This window comes from Fringilla coelebs (genome assembly GCF_963513975.1).
Source record: "Fringilla coelebs genome assembly, chromosome: 2".
NCBI lineage: Eukaryota > Metazoa > Chordata > Aves > Passeriformes > Fringillidae > Fringilla > Fringilla coelebs.
In genome coordinates this window covers 88,460,885-88,479,240 of record NC_140029.1, presented here as the reverse complement: position 1 = coordinate 88,479,240, position 18,356 = coordinate 88,460,885, and the positions used below count along the sequence as shown (strand labels likewise).

The window sequence follows — 18,356 nt, the reverse complement described above, 5'->3', positions numbered from 1 at the left end:
AGTGCTCAGATGAGGTGCTGTGGTACATCTCTCACTTCTGACAGCTCTGTATCATTTGTGCACCAGTTCTTTAAGTCTGCTCTCATCACAACGTGTCAAAAGACACGAGAATTTGACTACAGGAGAGTCCCCTGACTCTCCATCCAATACTCCACCCCGCAGGGAATATGTAAACATTGCTAAACATCCAGGAAGATCATCAGCATGAAAACTGAATTTAAAAATTTTGAAGGACAGATTTAAAGCAGTAATATATGTTCTGTCCCCTTCTTGCATCACTCCCCAGCTCCAGAGGACATGCACACTCAAGCACCCTTTCACTTATGTAACCATTTTTCTCCCACTGATTCCCTCCCCCACCAACCCCAACTTTTCCATCTCTTGTCCTTGTCTTATCCTATTTTTGCGTCATATTTCTTATACTAAAAATAAAATTCAAAACAATTAAAAAATATCAGCCTGGAGTGGCTAGTTAAATCACTCTCACAAACATCCAGTAATTAGCTGATAGAGCTTTTCAGGCTACAGTATTTTCAACAGATGTGTTAAAACAAAATATGTGATGATAGTATTTGTGTCAGCCAGTCTCTTTATAGAAATTAATCTTTTTAATGTAATCTCCCTAGTTAATACATAGACAACACAGTGTATCAAATATCCAATCATCCTTTGAAACGCTTATTTGACCAACTGTTCTCAGCTGGGATTACTTTCTTGGACAACTTTCACCAGCTCAAAGGTAGATATTAACTGGAAAAAAAGACTACATGGAGCTACTTGGTCACCTCCAGGTCTGTAACCAAACACATCACTTAATACAATACACTGCATTAGCATATTCCCACTCTAAATTAACTTTTAACAATGCTCCAGATACTTCATCTGTTTCACTTTATGGCAACATGAATGCAGCAAAGCATGGGAACAGGAAAAGGGAGGAGAGTAGGCCAAGGCCTTACTTTGTTCCTGAAACCCGGACATGAGTCAGATGCTCACTGCCTGTATTGGTTTATATATTACATTGCTTTAGGAGTCCGAGGGAAGAAAACTGTATTGGTGAAGAAGCTGAGAAAATATAAGAAACATTTGAGGTTGTTACTTTTGGTGTCAGTATGATTTCATTCCCTTTAAATTAAATTTGGCATTTATTGGCTAGAAGGCAAACTGGAAATGGATGTACCTGATATTGGCTTGGAAACATAATGTCATTTCCACTACCTGCCTTCCTGATTGGCACTGTCTCCAGATATGAACCTAGCAGCTTCCAATTGCTGATACATTTATCCTTTCTTATTCTTCTTTCATCCTTCTCTAATTGCAAAAATGTTTCTCTAGAAAGGAAAATACTGGAACAAAAACACCTCAAAGATGTTCAAAGGCAATAGACAAAATACAAATACAGAAATGAATGACATTTCTAGTCAATAAAGGCAATAGCTTCATAGAACATAGCTTCAGACTTGTTTCTAGCAGTGGAGTCATAATCTCTTTTGCAAAAGACTCTAAAAGTAGTAGCAGTAAATTGATCTTCAGATGTTTGCAAGTAAGTGTGCAAACAGCCAGAACCAGCTGGTTTGCAATCCTTAACATGACAGCAGTATCAAACTCTTAACAGCTCAAAGCACACAAGGAAGAGAAACTCATTTTATGGTATTCCATGGAATTGATTACTGTCTGAACAGGTCCTACACTCTCTACTACACTACAATTTTTAAAATTTTTTTATTTTTTAATTTTTTTTGCCTATTGCAGTATACACCAAATACTCTCCTATTTCTGTACATTCAAGTGAGCCCTTTCCAATTAAAAAAGCCACTTGAACATGCAAATTTCCAGTCTTGGTGTCGTACACCTTGGCTGACTTTGTCCATTCATTACTATAGGAACGAAATGTGACCTCTCCAACTAAATCCCCAAGTTAAGACAAGCGTAGCACTGAAATTGTTGGATGCTTAATGTGGCACAATTATCTGCATGAGTATGTGGAAGGAGTGACTACTCCTCTACTACCTTTTCTGACACATCAGGGATTGTAAAGAGGAAGCCAAGAACAGGAATGTATGAGGATAAACTTGGCTGACATGATAAGGGAAGCAGTGATGAAAACCAAATCTGGTCAGTCATGTTAACTGATAAGGGCATGTAAGAGTGTGTAAAAGGTTATTTCATCCTGGACTTTGGAAATGGTATTGGGGAATTGGACTGCAAGGGGTGCAGGAATCAATGGAGCTGTACACACTCATGGGGTGGAAGATGAACAGGGAAAGGCAGAGTCAAGAGAACAAAGGGGCTTAACAGAGAGGGGCATAAGACAGGCCAGGTGGCTTTAAAATGGGGCAAAGTATTCCAGCTGCCAGCCCCCATAGTATTTTTTGTGACTTGTGAAGAGTAGATGGCTATACTGGAGAAGGCCTGTGCTGTTTTGCAAGTCTGCTGTTTTGGACAGTGCCTAAAAATAGTTACAACATTGATGGGCATTTAGGTCACAGGAATTTTAAGACTGACATATGTTCATCTTCCTGAAAGTAATTTTCACTATGTAAACTGCACAGACTATGATATTCTCTGCTGATAAATGTTTTAAAAGGGTGGAGAGTTGTCCTCAAGCCACCAGCTGAACTGGCTTCCAATGTAGTCCTGAATTAAACTCCAGCCATCAAATCATGTATCTCACATCTAGCTTGGATGAGAGCATACTGGGACATGTAGTAAAAAACAGATCTGTATCCTTTTTTCTCTCCCTTTGGATTCTAACACAAACAAGAGTTTGTGCAAACTGACCCTGCAAATGAACTGGAATGCAGACAGACACCCTCCCAAACTGCTCTGGATGAAATGAGATCCATTCAGCGATAACTGAGTACATACCTATTGTAAAAAACAAAGCTGGTCCAGGAGGCCAATATGAGCTGATCTTGTTTTTCTATGTGATCCTGAAGCACTGTGCTCATGTGAAATCACGCTGTCACAAGAATAATTTAGTAAGAAAGCTCTACCTCAGATCAAGACATGTAAAAGAATAGCATGCCCTCTTGCACAGGTGTAAAACCAAAATGGAGAACAAAGTTTCACTTCATGAAACAGTAACAGAAAATATCAGGTCTCCTTCCCCAAAACCACACCAAGATCCCTTCTCTTTTCTTTAACACTCTAAAGGCCAAGAAATTATTTTCCTCCCTTTCTTTCTCACTGTTCCTTTTATTAAGTCCAACTATTTATTGTATTGGCTACTTGTACAGTTCTGGACTTTGCTTGCAATAATAATGACTCTCCCCTTGCCAGAGAAAGGACAGTTATTTTACAGACATTTTCAATAACAAAATTCATCAGCACAAAAAGCAGAACACATTGAACATTGAAAGAAGAGGTAAAACTTCAATTGTGCAGTAAGATTAAGATTGTGCCATTCAATTCAAAGTAAGCAGCAAACAAGACACCAACACACAAAAAATCACAAGTCCCAGAGATCAGTAAAGTTTGTGGTACTTTGTGTCCATGAGGCGCTAAAAAAGAAACTTCAGTTTTCTTAACTAAAAACATCCGTTTCAGAAGAAATAAAACACCAGATCAAAGGAACAACAGCACATGTATTTGTTAGTTTCACAAAATGTATGCTCTGTAGAATACTGTGTAATAATATAAAGGATTCAGTAATACACAAATTCCCTGCGTGATTTGCTATTATTTTATACAATGTGGGGAACAAAGTGCCTTTTGCAGAGCTAGATAGTAGTGAATCAAACACAAATCACACCTACAAGAGTAGAACCTAGAGTTCCCAGCTGGGATCAGATATCATACTTCTTAAAATAAAGGAAAATGCATTTTAGCCCTAAATGGTTTAGGGACAGGAAAACTGCTATGAAATTACAAACAGAAACAGATAAACAACTTGTGCAAGATCCACTGACAGACAACGGTAACAGCACACAGAAGGAAGAGATATTTGTGTCCTCAGTTACTATGCCAGATATGTCATCATCTCATGCTTCCAGTTCCACCGGTTTAGTGCGACTTTGAGCAGACCTGGTGATGCCAGCAGCTGCAGTGCCTTTAAATGCAATACATTTTAAACACAGCCTTTGATCCAAAAAGTCCATTAACAATTCTATAACAAACCAACACAGATCATTCTATATCTGCCACAATTATATACCGATTCTACAGGGACTTGTTACTGGCCATAGCCAAAGAAAAAGCCTGGAAAGGTTTCAACTTTGTCCATTAGTGCTACTTAGGTCCTTTAACAAAGGACACCAGGGACACAATTCCATAGCAGATAGTTCACACAACAGTGCATTTCACTGTAACAGCCCATTCCTCAACCTCTTCATGTGTTTAGGTACTCAGGTTTGCTCTTTACCCAAATATTGTCTCTTTTGCTCTTTTTACATGTGAAAAATATTCTTCAACTTTACAACCATACCAGTTATGAAAACCTGGTCTACACAAATGTTACTGAAATTTTTTTATTGTAGTGTTTAAAAGCTAAAGGATGGCATCTTTTGAAATTTGCCTTGTTAGTTTAATTGTACTGTTTATAGCTTACAGTTTAGTTATAGTTAACCTAAACGTTGTCTTCAGTAACACAGTCTTCACTATGAGCACCGAGTGTATCTTAAATTCAGACACAAATCACAGCAGCTCATGAATACTGCAACGAGATGGCAAAAAAAATTCCATAGGATAAGAACTGAGAAAGGCGTATGGCACTGCTGATATCCCAACAGTGAGCCCAAGTTACATACCAAACAAACAACCACAAGTTTATGGGCCTCATTTCCATCAAAACCAATGGTCAAATCCTACTGCAAGGGCTTTGTTATTTTCCCAGTATATAATTGAAGCTTACAGTAAAATGTACATAAAGTTAAACCTTACAGCTTTGTTGAACTTTATCTGGAGGAAATTGATGCAGGAGCTGTAGATTCTTTTTCTTTTTTTAGGTTTAGAATCCAAACTAAGAGACCTCCGAACAAAGTAACATGTACTACAGAAAACGGACACACACACACGCACACGTAGCCATGTCCCCTGGGGTTTTGCTGTTGTTGTTCTTACTTTGTTTTACAGGCAATCTTTATAAAAGATTAATTTCATCATATGCATACTATATTAGAGGCGTATTTCTAATCACCTTTAATATACTTTATAAAATCAAAACATAAATCTTGCCTTTTAAAACTTACCAATGCTCAATGTATTTAAGGCTCACTAAGCAACTCAGATTTATAAGTCTCTACATTTGAAAAATGCATTAGTAAAGTTTACAGATTTTTAAAAACAGTTCACCAGTCTCTCTTAAATATTTAATAGCTTCCCTCCTCCATAAATGTATGCCAGCTTTTCTTTCACCTCTCTTTCATGCATCGTTTCTATGTTGTCGTCTTTACAAAAGGAACAAAAGTATCAAAAAAACCACAAACAATACTCAGTTCAAACTTAACAAAATTCTATTAAGTACTCAGGGTAGATTTGGTTGGCATCAAAGATGACAAAGATCTTTGGGTTCCACGTATTATCCACACAGCTGTCATACAAGTTCACAAAGCTTCCATCTTTTGAAGGAGGCCTCATGTATTTTGAATCACCACCGATATAGTCACCAGTTAATACGCGAGCAAGAAACATGACTTTATCTGGTCTGTGCAGATGAGGCTGCAGGTTCACACCATGAATCTGGAAAGTATCTCCATGCTTCATGCTCTCTTTGCAGAAATGGCTGGAGTATGATGCATCTCTTGCAAAATAGGTCCCTTTCAAATAAAAAACAAAGAAAATTTGATGACATTCTTACCATGACAGTTTGACTACCAGAGCATAGCTATCAACATGATGAAAAATGACAGTTCTTTTATGTTCATTAGGAATCCTTTTTTTGTTGTTAATTCTTATAACAATATGACCAAATATTTTTAGGGTGAACATTTTAGTAGGGAGATTGTCTTGTGATCAACACTGCTTTGCTGGGCACCCCTTCCCCATGCTCCCTGGCCCTACCAGCCAGTTGTGACAATTACATTCCTTACTGCATCCTTAATTACACTTGCCATAAAAGCAGAGATGTATTAAACAGCTCCTGGGTAAACACAAGGCATGCATCACAAAGTACACACTACAGGGAAGACTTAATGCTGAGCTGTTAATGCTATAACTGTTGTATGTGACAGCAGTACTTACCTTTTCCATACACAGCAGCATGCATCCCATTTATTCTCCAGTCAAAGTTATGAATACATATTGCTTCTACAAATTCATTACTGGTGCCATGAAACAGCATCTGCTCATTAATTGTTGGGACACCTCTTTTCTTCTTCAGTTGAGCCTTTTTCCTACAGAAAACACACAATAAATACATAAATAAGCACATAATAAATAAATAGTTGTACAAACACACTAAATTACTACTGTGAAAACACTGCTGAGGGTAACACATTTCACTTTACAAGTACCTAGATGACTCTAGGTTTTAAACACATCAGAATTCTTAAGGTACATACTTAGAAATCACACATTTCTGAATGCCATAGGACTATTTTCTGACACAGTATAAGATTAAAAAAAAAAGGTCTTCCTACACCAATTTTATCAACATTGTTCATGTGTTATTAGGTTCAGTGTGGTCATTTTCAGCAGATACATCTTTAAAAGAAAGGTTATTTTGCACATTTTGTTTCCTTCACAGGCTTTAGTGTCATGGTGGAAGGGATAACAAAGTTGGTAGACTATAAAGCACTACTACCTAGGCAAACCAGCAAAAACTGATCTAAGGGTTATGTTATGCTGAACATCTGACATTTCTTCAAACAGGAGCCCTCTGTTGTTGGCTGTTGATCTCTGACAATAGATAAATGTAGCCTTGAGTAACTTCTTTTGAAACAGGGGAATGGAACAGTTTTATAGAAAAAGTGAATAATCAAACAAAAGATGTTCTGTGACAGTCCTTTACTATCTCTGACCAGTTCATTTCATAAAGCCAATTTAGAATCATCATTAATATGGTAACTATTGTAAGTGGCAAATGTGTTCTGACCACTACAGTGATGCAAATACTCATTCAAGCAATGATCAAATGTAATCCCTTATCTTATCAATTAAACAAAACACTTTTTCAAAACCATATAAGTTTAAGTAGCAGTTGTTCCTCCTAAGCAGTAAAATATACTGGGTACAGTGGCAAGCTGGTTGTGCAGCCACAACAGGACACTTTGGTAATCTGGAACAGAAATCAAGGAGTCCAGCTGTCCTAAAAAGCATCATCTTAGCACCTTGTACAAGCAGTGACAAGATAATTCAACAAAATTAACTTGATCCAGCAGTGTGAAAATTCTCATTCAGCCAATTCACTCAATGAAAGGTAAAACCTACAGCAAAACTAAATACCCAGAGATATGCTCCTTGTACCTATGTAAGCACATAAGCTTTTTCTAAAACTCGTCAGCAATCTCACTGACCAACAACTTTTTTTACTTGTTGTACTCCTCGACAACTCCAAACTGAGATCCTCTTTTCAACTTTCCTACCTGGGACACCAGAAGAAGTGAATTTGAAATGCTGGAATACGTATTTCTTTGTAATATACTGCCAGGCAATAATTTCTTCACCGGTATGTACAAGCCTACAGCACTGTCTTGTGACCCAAGGGCAGGACCCAGCATTTTACCTTAGTGAATCTCACAACTGGACTCGGCCTATTGATCCAGCCTGTCCAGATCCCTCTGGAGAGCCTTCCTGCCCTCCAGCAGATCCACACTCCCACCCAGCTTGGTCACATTTGCAAACTGACTGAGGGTGCCCTTGATCCCCTCATCCTGATCCCAGATAAAGATATTATACAGGACCAGCCCCAGCTGAGCCCTAGGGACCCCACTGGTGACCAGCTGGATTCTGTAACTCCGTTCACCACCTCTCCCTGGGCCTGGCTATCCAGACAGCTTTTTACTCAGCAAACAGTGCACCTGTACAAGCCATGAGCAGCCAGATTCTCCAGGAAAATGTTGTGGGAAAACAGTGTTGAAGGCTCTACTGAAGTCCAGGAAAAAAACAACTGCAGCCTTTCCCTCATCCACTTAGTGGGTCACCCTGTCATAGAAGGAGGTGAGGTTGGTCATCAGCCAGGACCTGCCTTTCCTAAACTTATCCTGGCTGGACCTGACCCCTGCACACGCTGTGTGATGGCCCTCAGGATGAGCTGTTCCTTGACCTTCCCTGGCACTGAGCTCACTCAGCCTGACAGTAGTTCTCTGGATTCTCCTTCCAGCTCTTCTTGTGCATGGGCATCACATTTGCTCAACCCCAGCCAACTGGGACCTCCCCAGTGAGCCAGGACTGCTGGTAAATGGTTGAAAGCGGCTCAGTGAGTGCCCCCAGCTCCCTTGGTACCCTCCAGTAGAGTCCATCCATTCCCACAGACTTGTGTGGGGCACTAGGTTCCATTTTCTCTTGAATTATGAGGGCTGCATTTTGCTCCCCGCTTCTACCAGCTCAGGGTCTGGGTGCCCAGATAACAACTGGTCCTATTATTAATGCCTTTGTTGCCTCAGTCTTTTCCTCATCCTTTGTCACTATGTTTCCCCCATATCCAGTAAAGGATGGAGATTCTCTGTAGCCCTCCTTTTGCTGATGATTTATTAAAAAAAAAAAAAATTATTGTCTTCTACAGCAGTGGCCAAATTAGGTTCTAGGTGGGCTTTGATCCTCCTAATTTTCTCCCTGCAAAACATCTCAACCTCTTTTACTCCTTCTGAGTTGCCTACCCCTTCTTCCCAAGGTCATAAATCCTCTTTTTTTGTCTGAATTCCAGCCAAAGTTCTCTGTTCAGCCAGGATGATCTTATTCCTCAACTATTTGTCTTTCGGCACATGGGGACAGCCTGCTCCAGAGCCTTTAGGACTTCCCTCTTGAACAGAGTCCAGCCTTCCTGGACTCCTCTGCCCTTCAGGACTACTCACAAGGGACTCTGTCAAACAATCTCCTGAACAACCCAAAGTTTGACCTCTGGAAGTCCAAGGCAGCAGTTCTGCTGACCCTCTTCCTTACTCCACCAAGAAAAAATGGAAACTTAACTAAAAGCTGAGTAACTCTCTTAACCATTAACATATGTAATGAATTTCACTTCCTCACACATGTTGATATAGCTTTAAATTAACAATAAATGACATATCTTTAAAAAAATCATGTAACTTAGGCAAGATTTTAGTATACATCTGGTTAGTTATTTCCTCATTCTTTAACTTAGTCTAGATTATTTTATTAGAGTAAAACATCTTTAAACCTTCTGATATGCACTCCTTCCTACAAGATACACAAATAACACAAATAACTTTTGTCAACTACAATTGCTTAAGACTGACACCAAAAAATAAGTGGATACCAAACTGGGCACTTCCTACTTCTTCCAGGCCAGCACAATATGAAGAGGGAAAAGCCAAGAACTTAGAAGAAAGTTTTGTAGGACATTAAACTTAAAAGAATTGCATGAATATGTGTTCATCAGACACTTAATTCTGTCCTATGCTTCATAAAATTGAGAAATTTAACAAGGCTGAAATATTCATTTGCTTTGTTCAGTAAAAATTAAAATAATACAAGCCTCTCAAGGAATCATTTTACAAAAAGCTAATTTTTGTCTCCTTACTTCACTGTAAGGATCATGGGCATCTACCACACAGATATTCTGAACACCTTAAATACATTATCTATGCTACAGCTTTATCTAATGCATTTCTACAAGTATTAAATTTCTGCACCTGTTGAAGCTACACAGTCTTATAAATTAAATTTTGAATAAAAGAAATGACAAATACGAAAAATTTTACAAGTTAAAAAGCAACAAAAAATTTCATTAATAATAAAACAGTTAAACATATTTCTCCTGCATGACTTAAAACTTTTCTCCATTAACAATCCTAAAACTGTTGGTTTTAGAAATAATCTCACCTGCAAAAAAACTCCCACAAGTCTAGATTTTGTATTCTCTTAATTCTTTTAATTCGGTGGCTATCCATTGTTTTTCCAAAGAGACTAGAAACTTCATTATATTCATTTGTTTTCTTTTGCAATGGAATAAGCTGGAAAAAAAGAGGTTAGTGCGATTTCAATTCGATGCATTACTTTGTTGTCATATGTTTTTGACCAAGTTGCATACCAACTCTTACCTGGTATGGCTCCTCAGTATTTACATTCTCCCAGTGGGAAGGCATAGGGATAGCCTCATTTTCACAGATGAAACTTCAAACAAAAAAGGTAAAAGCACATCACTTCAAAGACATGAGGCATTTTCTTCCTGTCAAACTCCTGCTCCAATCAACACAATATGCAAAAAAGCAAACCCCCATGAAGTTTATACAGAGCTACTAAAAAAGAGTGGTTTAGGCACATGCACTACACACATTGAAGCTCTCAAGCCTTAAAACTGGAACTAAAAGAAGAAATCTCCTGAAAGTAAAAAATGTCACCACATGGAAATAAGAGTACTGAATGCAATTATTCAAAGAATAAAGTAAATTGCCACATCATTGCATGCACTATTTAGCAAATATCTACTGAAAAAATGTTGGCACTTCAAAAACAGTCTTCTTGAAAGTCAGTGTAAACAGATTGCTACTACATTTCTTATGACAAATGACAAATTTCTTTTTCAATGTATAACCACACTACAATTCAGAACTAATTTTTTTCTCAGAAACTGTTTGGGGAAAAAAAATCCACATATCCCATGTACTCAATTTCACCTGTGGTAGTAACACTGCATAGCTCAGTTTATTGTTTAGTGAGCTCCAGATTTACATCAGCTCAGCTTTACATCTTATGATGGATCAAATGGCAAGAAACTGAATCTAAAGCAATTAAACTCATAAAAGAATTATTACAACACGATTTCTTAAAGTCCAAGTAAGTTTAGAGTAAATGAGTAAAATACAGGCACAGCATACAACTCACTCCTTTTCTGCTGTTACAATACTTCTTCTAAATAATTTATGGAGTCACTGGATTGCATTTTTTGGTGCTGCTTCCCTGCAGCAATTCTGATTCAACAGGTATTCACAGCAAGTGACTCCAAAAGCAAATAAATATAAACAATAAATATAAAACACTTTTGTTTCATTTTACTTAGAAGAAGCAGGAATAAAAGAAAAATAAGGAGTCTTCCTCTTATTTCCTTACCTGAATGAATTGATTGCAAAGGGAGCTCGCTTTATTGGACGTTGTTTAAGGGTAGTTAGGTTGATTTGTTTCATCACTGAGCATAAAACAAGAATTAGGAAGAAATTTTGGGGAATTTATCTAAATCATATGAAACATTTAAGTATCATTTTTTAAAAGAATGTTACTACACCCTAAGCTACTTGATAAGAATCCTATTTCAAAAAGTAACAAATCAGCATTTTCAATAAATGTTTCTAAATGCATTGTCATTTACATGAGTTGGGAAAATGTCCAAATATTACACACACAAAAGACATATTTTTAAAATATCCATCTATCATTCAGCCCCACTAAATCACAGGCAGAACTTCCACTGACTTGAAAGGGATGACAAAGAATACACTATTCTTAGTGTAAGACATCATGGCCTAAAGAGAATAACATAAAAACTGTTCTTTAACATTTGCTTATAGTGTAGTGTTTTTATTGTTAGATACCACCTTACTGCCAGTATATTGCTGTTTTACCCAGTCCCCACTTTCTGTATTTGAAATATTTGATATTTGAATACATATATTGGAATATGTATTTATTTCCTTAATTCCCTATATTTAAGCATATAGCTGTTTTGTAATTTAATCAGAAAATAAACCATCTATGAATAGAGAAACTAAAACAAAAAGTTACTAGAACACACCTGTGAACAAAGAACAGGTTACATTTATAATTAGTAACATACATTAGAAACCTGTAATACTCTGTAATTTACAAGAACAGTATAAGCAAGATCTTTACAATCTACCAGTAAATCCTTTTGCATATCTCCTTGTTATTCTGAGAACAGAACTGGCTTCAACTCCCTGCTGAATTATTGAATCATTTTGATGCCAGTATTTTGCAGGAAGCCTCCTTTACAGCAATGTTTCTTACACAGAATGAATGGAAGAGGTTTTCCAAGCTTACAGGCAGTTGCACATTAAAGAAAAAAAAGTTCAACCTTCCAAGTTCAAGTGATGTATCCTACATGCCACTTGCAGCTGGAGCAAGCAGTAGGAAATCCAATGCAGTGCTATTAAACAAAACTTGCTACTTCATTTGTAAACTTCACAAAAAATGTAACAGGGCGGCTGTTTCTGAAAACTCCTGTGTACTTTCCAGTAAAGAAGACATTCTTAATCATGTTTTTGCACAGATATGAGGACAATAACCTGCTGAATGAACAAATGTGCTGGTGTATCTGAGACTTTCTATGGTTTAAATTTACCCTTTGGCAAGACACATACCTGAAAAGTCCAGTGTGTAGTTAAACTTTGCAGTGGTAAAAGACAGAGATCCATGGGGGTCTGTTCGGAAACTCCTTTCAATATCCTCACTGCTGATGGAGCAGTGACTGTTTGAGTCAGTCTTCAAAATAAAAGAAAAAGCACATTAAGACAAATTTAGCCATAGGTAATTTGATGTATGGAATCCATCAGAGCCAATATAACTTCATAGGTACTTACCTGAAACATATGCCATTTACCACACTCAGCCAAATAAAACCAGCCCCACTGGGTGTCGGAGGTATCCATGTCTTCAACTGGACTTTCCATCTTTGCAAACACATCTTCTGATGGTCCTTGAAGCATTTCCTGAAATAGTCACACACATGCACACAAATAAAGCTTACAGAAATTTATTTAAAAAGCAAAATAAAGTGCATTTGCAATAACTACAAAAAAAAAAAAAAATCCTATCAGGCTGAGGACTGTTCTTTCTTTTCCAGAGAAGAATTCTCAATTTACTACTTATCCAGTATTATCTTTTAACTTAGGTAAATACTTCCAAAATTTTCTTAATTGTCTGTAAAGTGTGACAGTACAGGCAAAAGCTATAGCCTTTATGTGCTCAAAGAGAGGTGCTAAATTTCATACTGATGGTTGTAGGATCAAGGCCACTCAGAAATATACAACAGGCTCTTCATTCATATTTCTCAAGAATGAGATGGTGGGGTTACATCCAACAGCTTGATGGAAACACCTACTAGGTACTCACCAGCAGTGAACAAATCAGACTGGAAATCAATAGTTGTAAGAAAAAAACAATAAAACTAAGACAAAGAATACAATTATTTAACTGTGCAAGACCACAGTAGATTATTCCTTCCCATTGCATGAAGAAGAATTTTCCCCCAATGCACCCTCTTAAAAATGACACAGTAAAATTCCTGATACTTTGTACTTGTATTTATAGAAAAGGTCCACATCAAAAGCAAGACTGGCTCCCACACAAGCAATGACTACCACAGCTGGGGTTCTGAAGGATGGAAGAAAAAGAACTGAAGAAAGGATACAGCAGAGGTCTACAAAATCATGACAAAACCAAATAGGGAGTAAAGAATCCCATTTTCTTCTGCCATATGGAGGAGACACCTATTGAAGGTTGCACATGTCAAGTTCAAAGTAAGTGAAAGGAAAACTTCACGAACCAGATGGAAACCAATGGAATTTCTTTTCATGGTATGGTGTGGATGCTGCAAATTTATGGAAGTTCAAAAAGAAGCCAGACAAGTTTAAGTCCACCAAGAGCTATGCCAGAATACCTTCAGAAGAACAGCTCCTGCCACAATCCAGCTCATTCTTTGTCAATAAAATTCTGAAAACTCTGAAAGTGCTCACCTCTATTTGCATGTATTTCCTAATGTGTCAACTTTCCGCAACAACCACCCCAAACAAAAATTCTAACTAAATTTCAGGGAATCTTTCAGACAAAAAACTTGCCCCACATCCAGAAAAGGTCAGCAATTCAGCCACTCTAATTGTTTAAGCAAAACATTTTGGCACTCTTCCCAAATATGTTCTCAAGTTCACTTTTTCTTCCAAGAAGTGAAACAACACACTTCAGCACAAGTCAAACAATGTGCAGTTAGTATCCTGGATGCTTCAGCTGTTTCCTGGTCACTTCAACCCAGAAAAAATAAAGACCTGAAGAAGACAAATACTGGAGACTAGAAGCAGGCATCCCCATTCTGGCCAGTGCTACTGGGGCAGCAGTTCAGAGCAGGAGGCACTTCTGGCACCACCCTTCATCCCCCATTTTTCCCAAGCTAGCTGTATTTCTGTAGCTGTTTGGAAAAAAAAAATAATCTGAGAAACCTCTTTGTGATAGTAGCTAGAGACTGCACTCTAATCACCAAAACCTCCAAAGTGTTACAAAAATCTAGATGCTTAGAGATCAGGGGAATCATAAGTGGATCTCCAAAACATCACCAAACTGCAGAATCTGAGGACAAACCTACTTCAGTGAAAATGAAAGCCTACCCAAGGCTCCATGTATGGATTGCTGCCTCAAGTTAAAGCAGCACTACACAAAAGGTTCATCAGCTGCCCAGAAAAAGTATTTTGAAAGAGATAAGAAAACCATTCTCTGCTTCAGAGAGCATCTGTCAACATCTCTTCTGTTACCCACAGCAACACAGCCACAGAGCCTACATTCCCTTGGTGTTAAAGGCACAACTGGCCAACACCTTTTGGTGAAAATCTTTCACCTTCCATTTGATTCTTCCCCTTGGGTAAGTATTTGACTATGTTCTATCCTACTGAGAGCAGGCAGAGGTAGGCTGCACTTCTTTAAATCTGAGGAAAGCAATTCAGGCTTTTCTTGGTAATGTTTTGTTTCCTCATGCTTCCATTCAAGTGGTGAGCTCAGCTCCCTCCCAGCATTAGTTCAGGGCCTTGACTCTGATCAATCAAACCAATGATGCCTTTGGAACAAGAGGACATACCTTTACAAGCAGAGAAGGCATGATTATCTGTGCCTGGCAACACACTTAGACTCCTCCAGGGGCATCTCAGCCTCCAGAATAAACCATTTACTAAGGAGATAGTTATTCCCATTACTTTCAAAAATCTTACATTCAACCCACATATCTGTACCCTCATCACAAAGCCTAGGGTAGGCAGGTAGATTCCAGGATATTTTAGAAATGTGGAGGAAACACCTGAAGGCATGAATATGTAAAGCCATAAAAACAAGAGAACTGTTATCAAAGGTGACACAAATCCAAAATGTTTGAAGGAATTACTGATTAATTCAAAAATCAAATGCACACCATTTATAAGCATTAGGTAGCATTTTGAGAAGGGTCTCAACTCCCATCATTAGCTCTGTTTCTACTGGTCCAGGAGCTACCAGAACAGCTCATATTAAACTAATGTCATAGGAAACACATCCTCCTAAACAGGAACACTGCTCGTTGTGTGCTGTGACTGAATGGCTTTACTACTACTGGCAATGCACCTTCTCTTTTTTCCTTAAGTACTTCATGTTCAACTGATATACATCCTTTACAGTGTGCAGGCTCAGAGAATGCTTTGGATTAGAAGAGAACTTTAAGACCATCTGGTAAATCGCCCTGCCGTGGGCAGGGACACCTTCCACTGGACCAGGTTGCTCCAAATCCCATCCAACCTGGCCTTTCAACGCTCCCAGGGACGGGGCATCCACAGCTTCTCCGGGCAACCTGTGCCAGGGTCTCACCACCCGGATGATAACAAACACGGCAGCATCCCAATGGACTACTCTGTCTGGATTCCTGCGCTGCCTGCTTCACTTGGCACACCGTGCTTTATTGCCAAAGGCTCTTCTCCCTGCAAGCATCGACTTGGTACAAGTATCCTGCCGGGAACACAGGCAGTGCTAAGGGAATCTCAGGCTCTTCCTTAGAGAGCACGACACCTGATGAGGAGACTTGCCTGAGGTGAGCCCGCAGGGCTCGGGAGGGGAAGCAGGAGGAGGACCGGCACTAGCACCAGTACGGGACGCACGCTGGAATGACAATGCCCTTCCCACCTGCGCCCCCACGCACCCGCTCCGTGCTGCCGGGGGCCGCCGTCGCAATCCCACCCGTAACCGCACCCTCCAGAGCCGAAGCCATGGGCGCTCAAGGGCACGGCCCGGCGACCCAGCCGAGCACGGAAGCGCTACCCCTCCATCGGGCGGCCAGGCCGCTCCCCCACACGCCCGGCCGCCGCCTCCCGCCCCCGTGCCCACCCTGGCAGCGCGCTGCGCGGCGGGCGGGGCGGGGCGGGCGGCGGCCTGCGGGGCGCGCGGGGGGAGGGCGCGGCGCGGGGGGAGGGGCGCAGGCGGCGGCGGCCGTTCCGCCCCGCCCGCACTCACCGCAGCGGCCGCGCGCACCGGGCGCGCTCCCGCAGACCGCCCGCGCCGCGCGGGCCGGGCGCGCGGGGCCCGCTCCGCTCCCGGCGCTTCCGTTACCGGCGGCCGCGGTGGGCGGGGCCAGCGCCGCGGTGGCCGCGCCCCATTGGCCCGTCGGGGGCGGCCATGCAAATGGCGGGGGCGGAGCCGCTGTGGTGACGCGCGGAGGGGACGGAGAGGGCCCAGGGCCGGGAGCTGTGCCCGGACCTGTACCGGGAGCAGTGCCGCAGTGCCAGCACCGATACCGGCACCGGCACCGGCACAGTCCCGACCCCAGCACCGCCTCCTGCCCCAGTCCCAGTGCCAAAAGCAGTCCAAACTCCTGTCCAGTACCAACACCAGTGCCAGGCCTAGTTCCAGTACCAATACCACTGCCTGTGCCAGTACCGGCACCAGCACCAGTTCCAATCCGAGCAGCGCCAGTCCCTGTTCCAGCACCAGTCCAAGTACCTGTACCAGTACAAACACCAGGCCCAGTGCCAGTATCAATACCAGTTCAGTGCCAGTCCCAGTACCTTTACAGGCCCAGTCCCAGTTTCAGCATCAGTCCCAATTCCAAAGCCAATCCAAGTTCCTGTACCAGTACTAAAACCAGTACCAGGCCCAGTCCAAGCACCAGTACCAGTAGCAATCCCAGTTCCAGTCTCACTACCGGTACCAGTGCCGGTATCAATCCCAGTTCCAATAGCTGTTCAGGTACCTCTCCCTGTAGCTGCACGACTACCAGGCCCAGTTCCAGTCCCAGTATCAGTGCCAGTCACAGTTTCAGTTCCAGTGCCAGGACCAGTAACAGTAACAGTCCCAGTCCTGGTTCCAGTACCAGTACCGGTGCCAGTCCCTGGCGGTACCAGAGCCGTGGCACCGTGCTGGTGCCAGGCACGGCAGCAGATGTGACCATCACAGCGCGCACGGCGCAGGCCGCACGGAGCAAAGAGGGGCTCGGGCCGTGAGCAGCTCTGTGCCACCATGAGGTCTGGAAGCAGCAGTGGCAGCAGCAGCTCTAGTGTTATGAGTTAAAAAAAGGAATACCCATTTTTTTAAAAAGGTTGTAGAATTACGAGTTTAACCAGTTCTGGCAGAGGTCTCTGTAAACGTCATGATTGTAATCACCTGTTAAGAGTTGGTCCTTAACTCCCAGTTGATGAGAATTCCCCTTTTTGTCAATAACATCATGCCTGCTGCCAGGAGGATGGCATCCCCGGATGGTGAAAGAAGGGGACATTGAAGAACATGCGAATAACCTTGGAGCCAAGATGCAATGGGGTAAACCCCCCACCAAACTCAGCATATAAACCCCCCAAAACAACGAGCCAACCCAGAATTAAGAGGTCAAAGTGATGTCTGGATGTGAGGAGCAAAGTCTAGAGCCTGCAGAGATGCTGAGACCCTTTTGCCCCTCACCATAACCTAAAAGATGTTGGCTGGACAGAGGACCTCAAATGTTAAACTGGGAAATTGGGATTCCCTGGGTGGTCTCATGAGGATGGATCCCCCAGCTCTGCCCACGGACTAGTGGACAAAGCTGCACTTCTCCTCCTCCTCCTCCTCTGCACCACTCCTGGGAACAGCGGCGGCGTGAGCGTGACCCGTCAGCTCTTCTCCCACCTCAGCTGATCACTTTTAATAAAGGCATTGAAAAGGAGAAAGATCTCCTGCCCTATTTATTTCATCTAGGACAGTCAGTAAGAGAAGCCACAGTGCTGAGTGTGGATCACCCTTTGGTGCAGACAGCCTAGGAGGGGAGCTGCTGGGTGGAGAAGCTGGCAGTGACACCAGCTACAGCATTCTGCTGTCAGCCAGTGGCCTGGTAACTCCCAAAATACAGGCAGTCCTCATACATGCGTGCAGTCATTGCAGCACATCCTGCAGTGAAGTGTTTTCATTGAGCAGCATGCCAAGAACAACACAGGTGGAGTGAAAATTATTAACTTCTTCAGTTTTGAGGGAGTGTCAAACAGGATGTTTATCCAGATTCTGGCTGTGCTGACCTTGCCTCTGAATACAGAGTTAGAAAA

The 18,356-nt window shown here is 41.3% G+C and overlaps 1 protein-coding gene across 3 annotated transcripts; it reads right to left on the bottom strand.

Moving 5' to 3' along the window:
• Positions 1–3,247: 3,247 nt before the first annotated feature.
• On the bottom strand, positions 3,248–16,416 carry PARP11 (poly(ADP-ribose) polymerase family member 11). 3 transcript variants are annotated; one of them, XM_084226180.1, is made up of 9 exons: positions 16,306–16,410; positions 13,183–13,201; positions 12,651–12,779; positions 12,432–12,552; positions 11,167–11,242; positions 10,158–10,230; positions 9,940–10,070; positions 6,181–6,332; positions 3,248–5,756 (listed from the first exon to the last, which is right to left on the bottom strand). In XM_084226180.1, the coding sequence occupies exons 3-9, from the start codon at positions 12,774–12,776 to the stop codon at positions 5,443–5,445; spliced, it is 993 nt and encodes a 330-aa protein (XP_084082306.1). In that variant the 5' UTR covers positions 12,777–12,779; positions 13,183–13,201; positions 16,306–16,410; the 3' UTR covers positions 3,248–5,442. The 3 variants fall into 3 exon arrangements, with proteins under 3 accessions (XP_084082306.1, XP_084082305.1, XP_084082304.1); XM_084226179.1 differs by lacking the exon at positions 13,183–13,201 and having other exon boundaries at positions 16,306–16,416; XM_084226178.1 differs by lacking the exons at positions 13,183–13,201; positions 16,306–16,410 and adding an exon at positions 15,995–16,111.
• Positions 16,417–18,356: the final 1,940 nt, after the last annotated feature.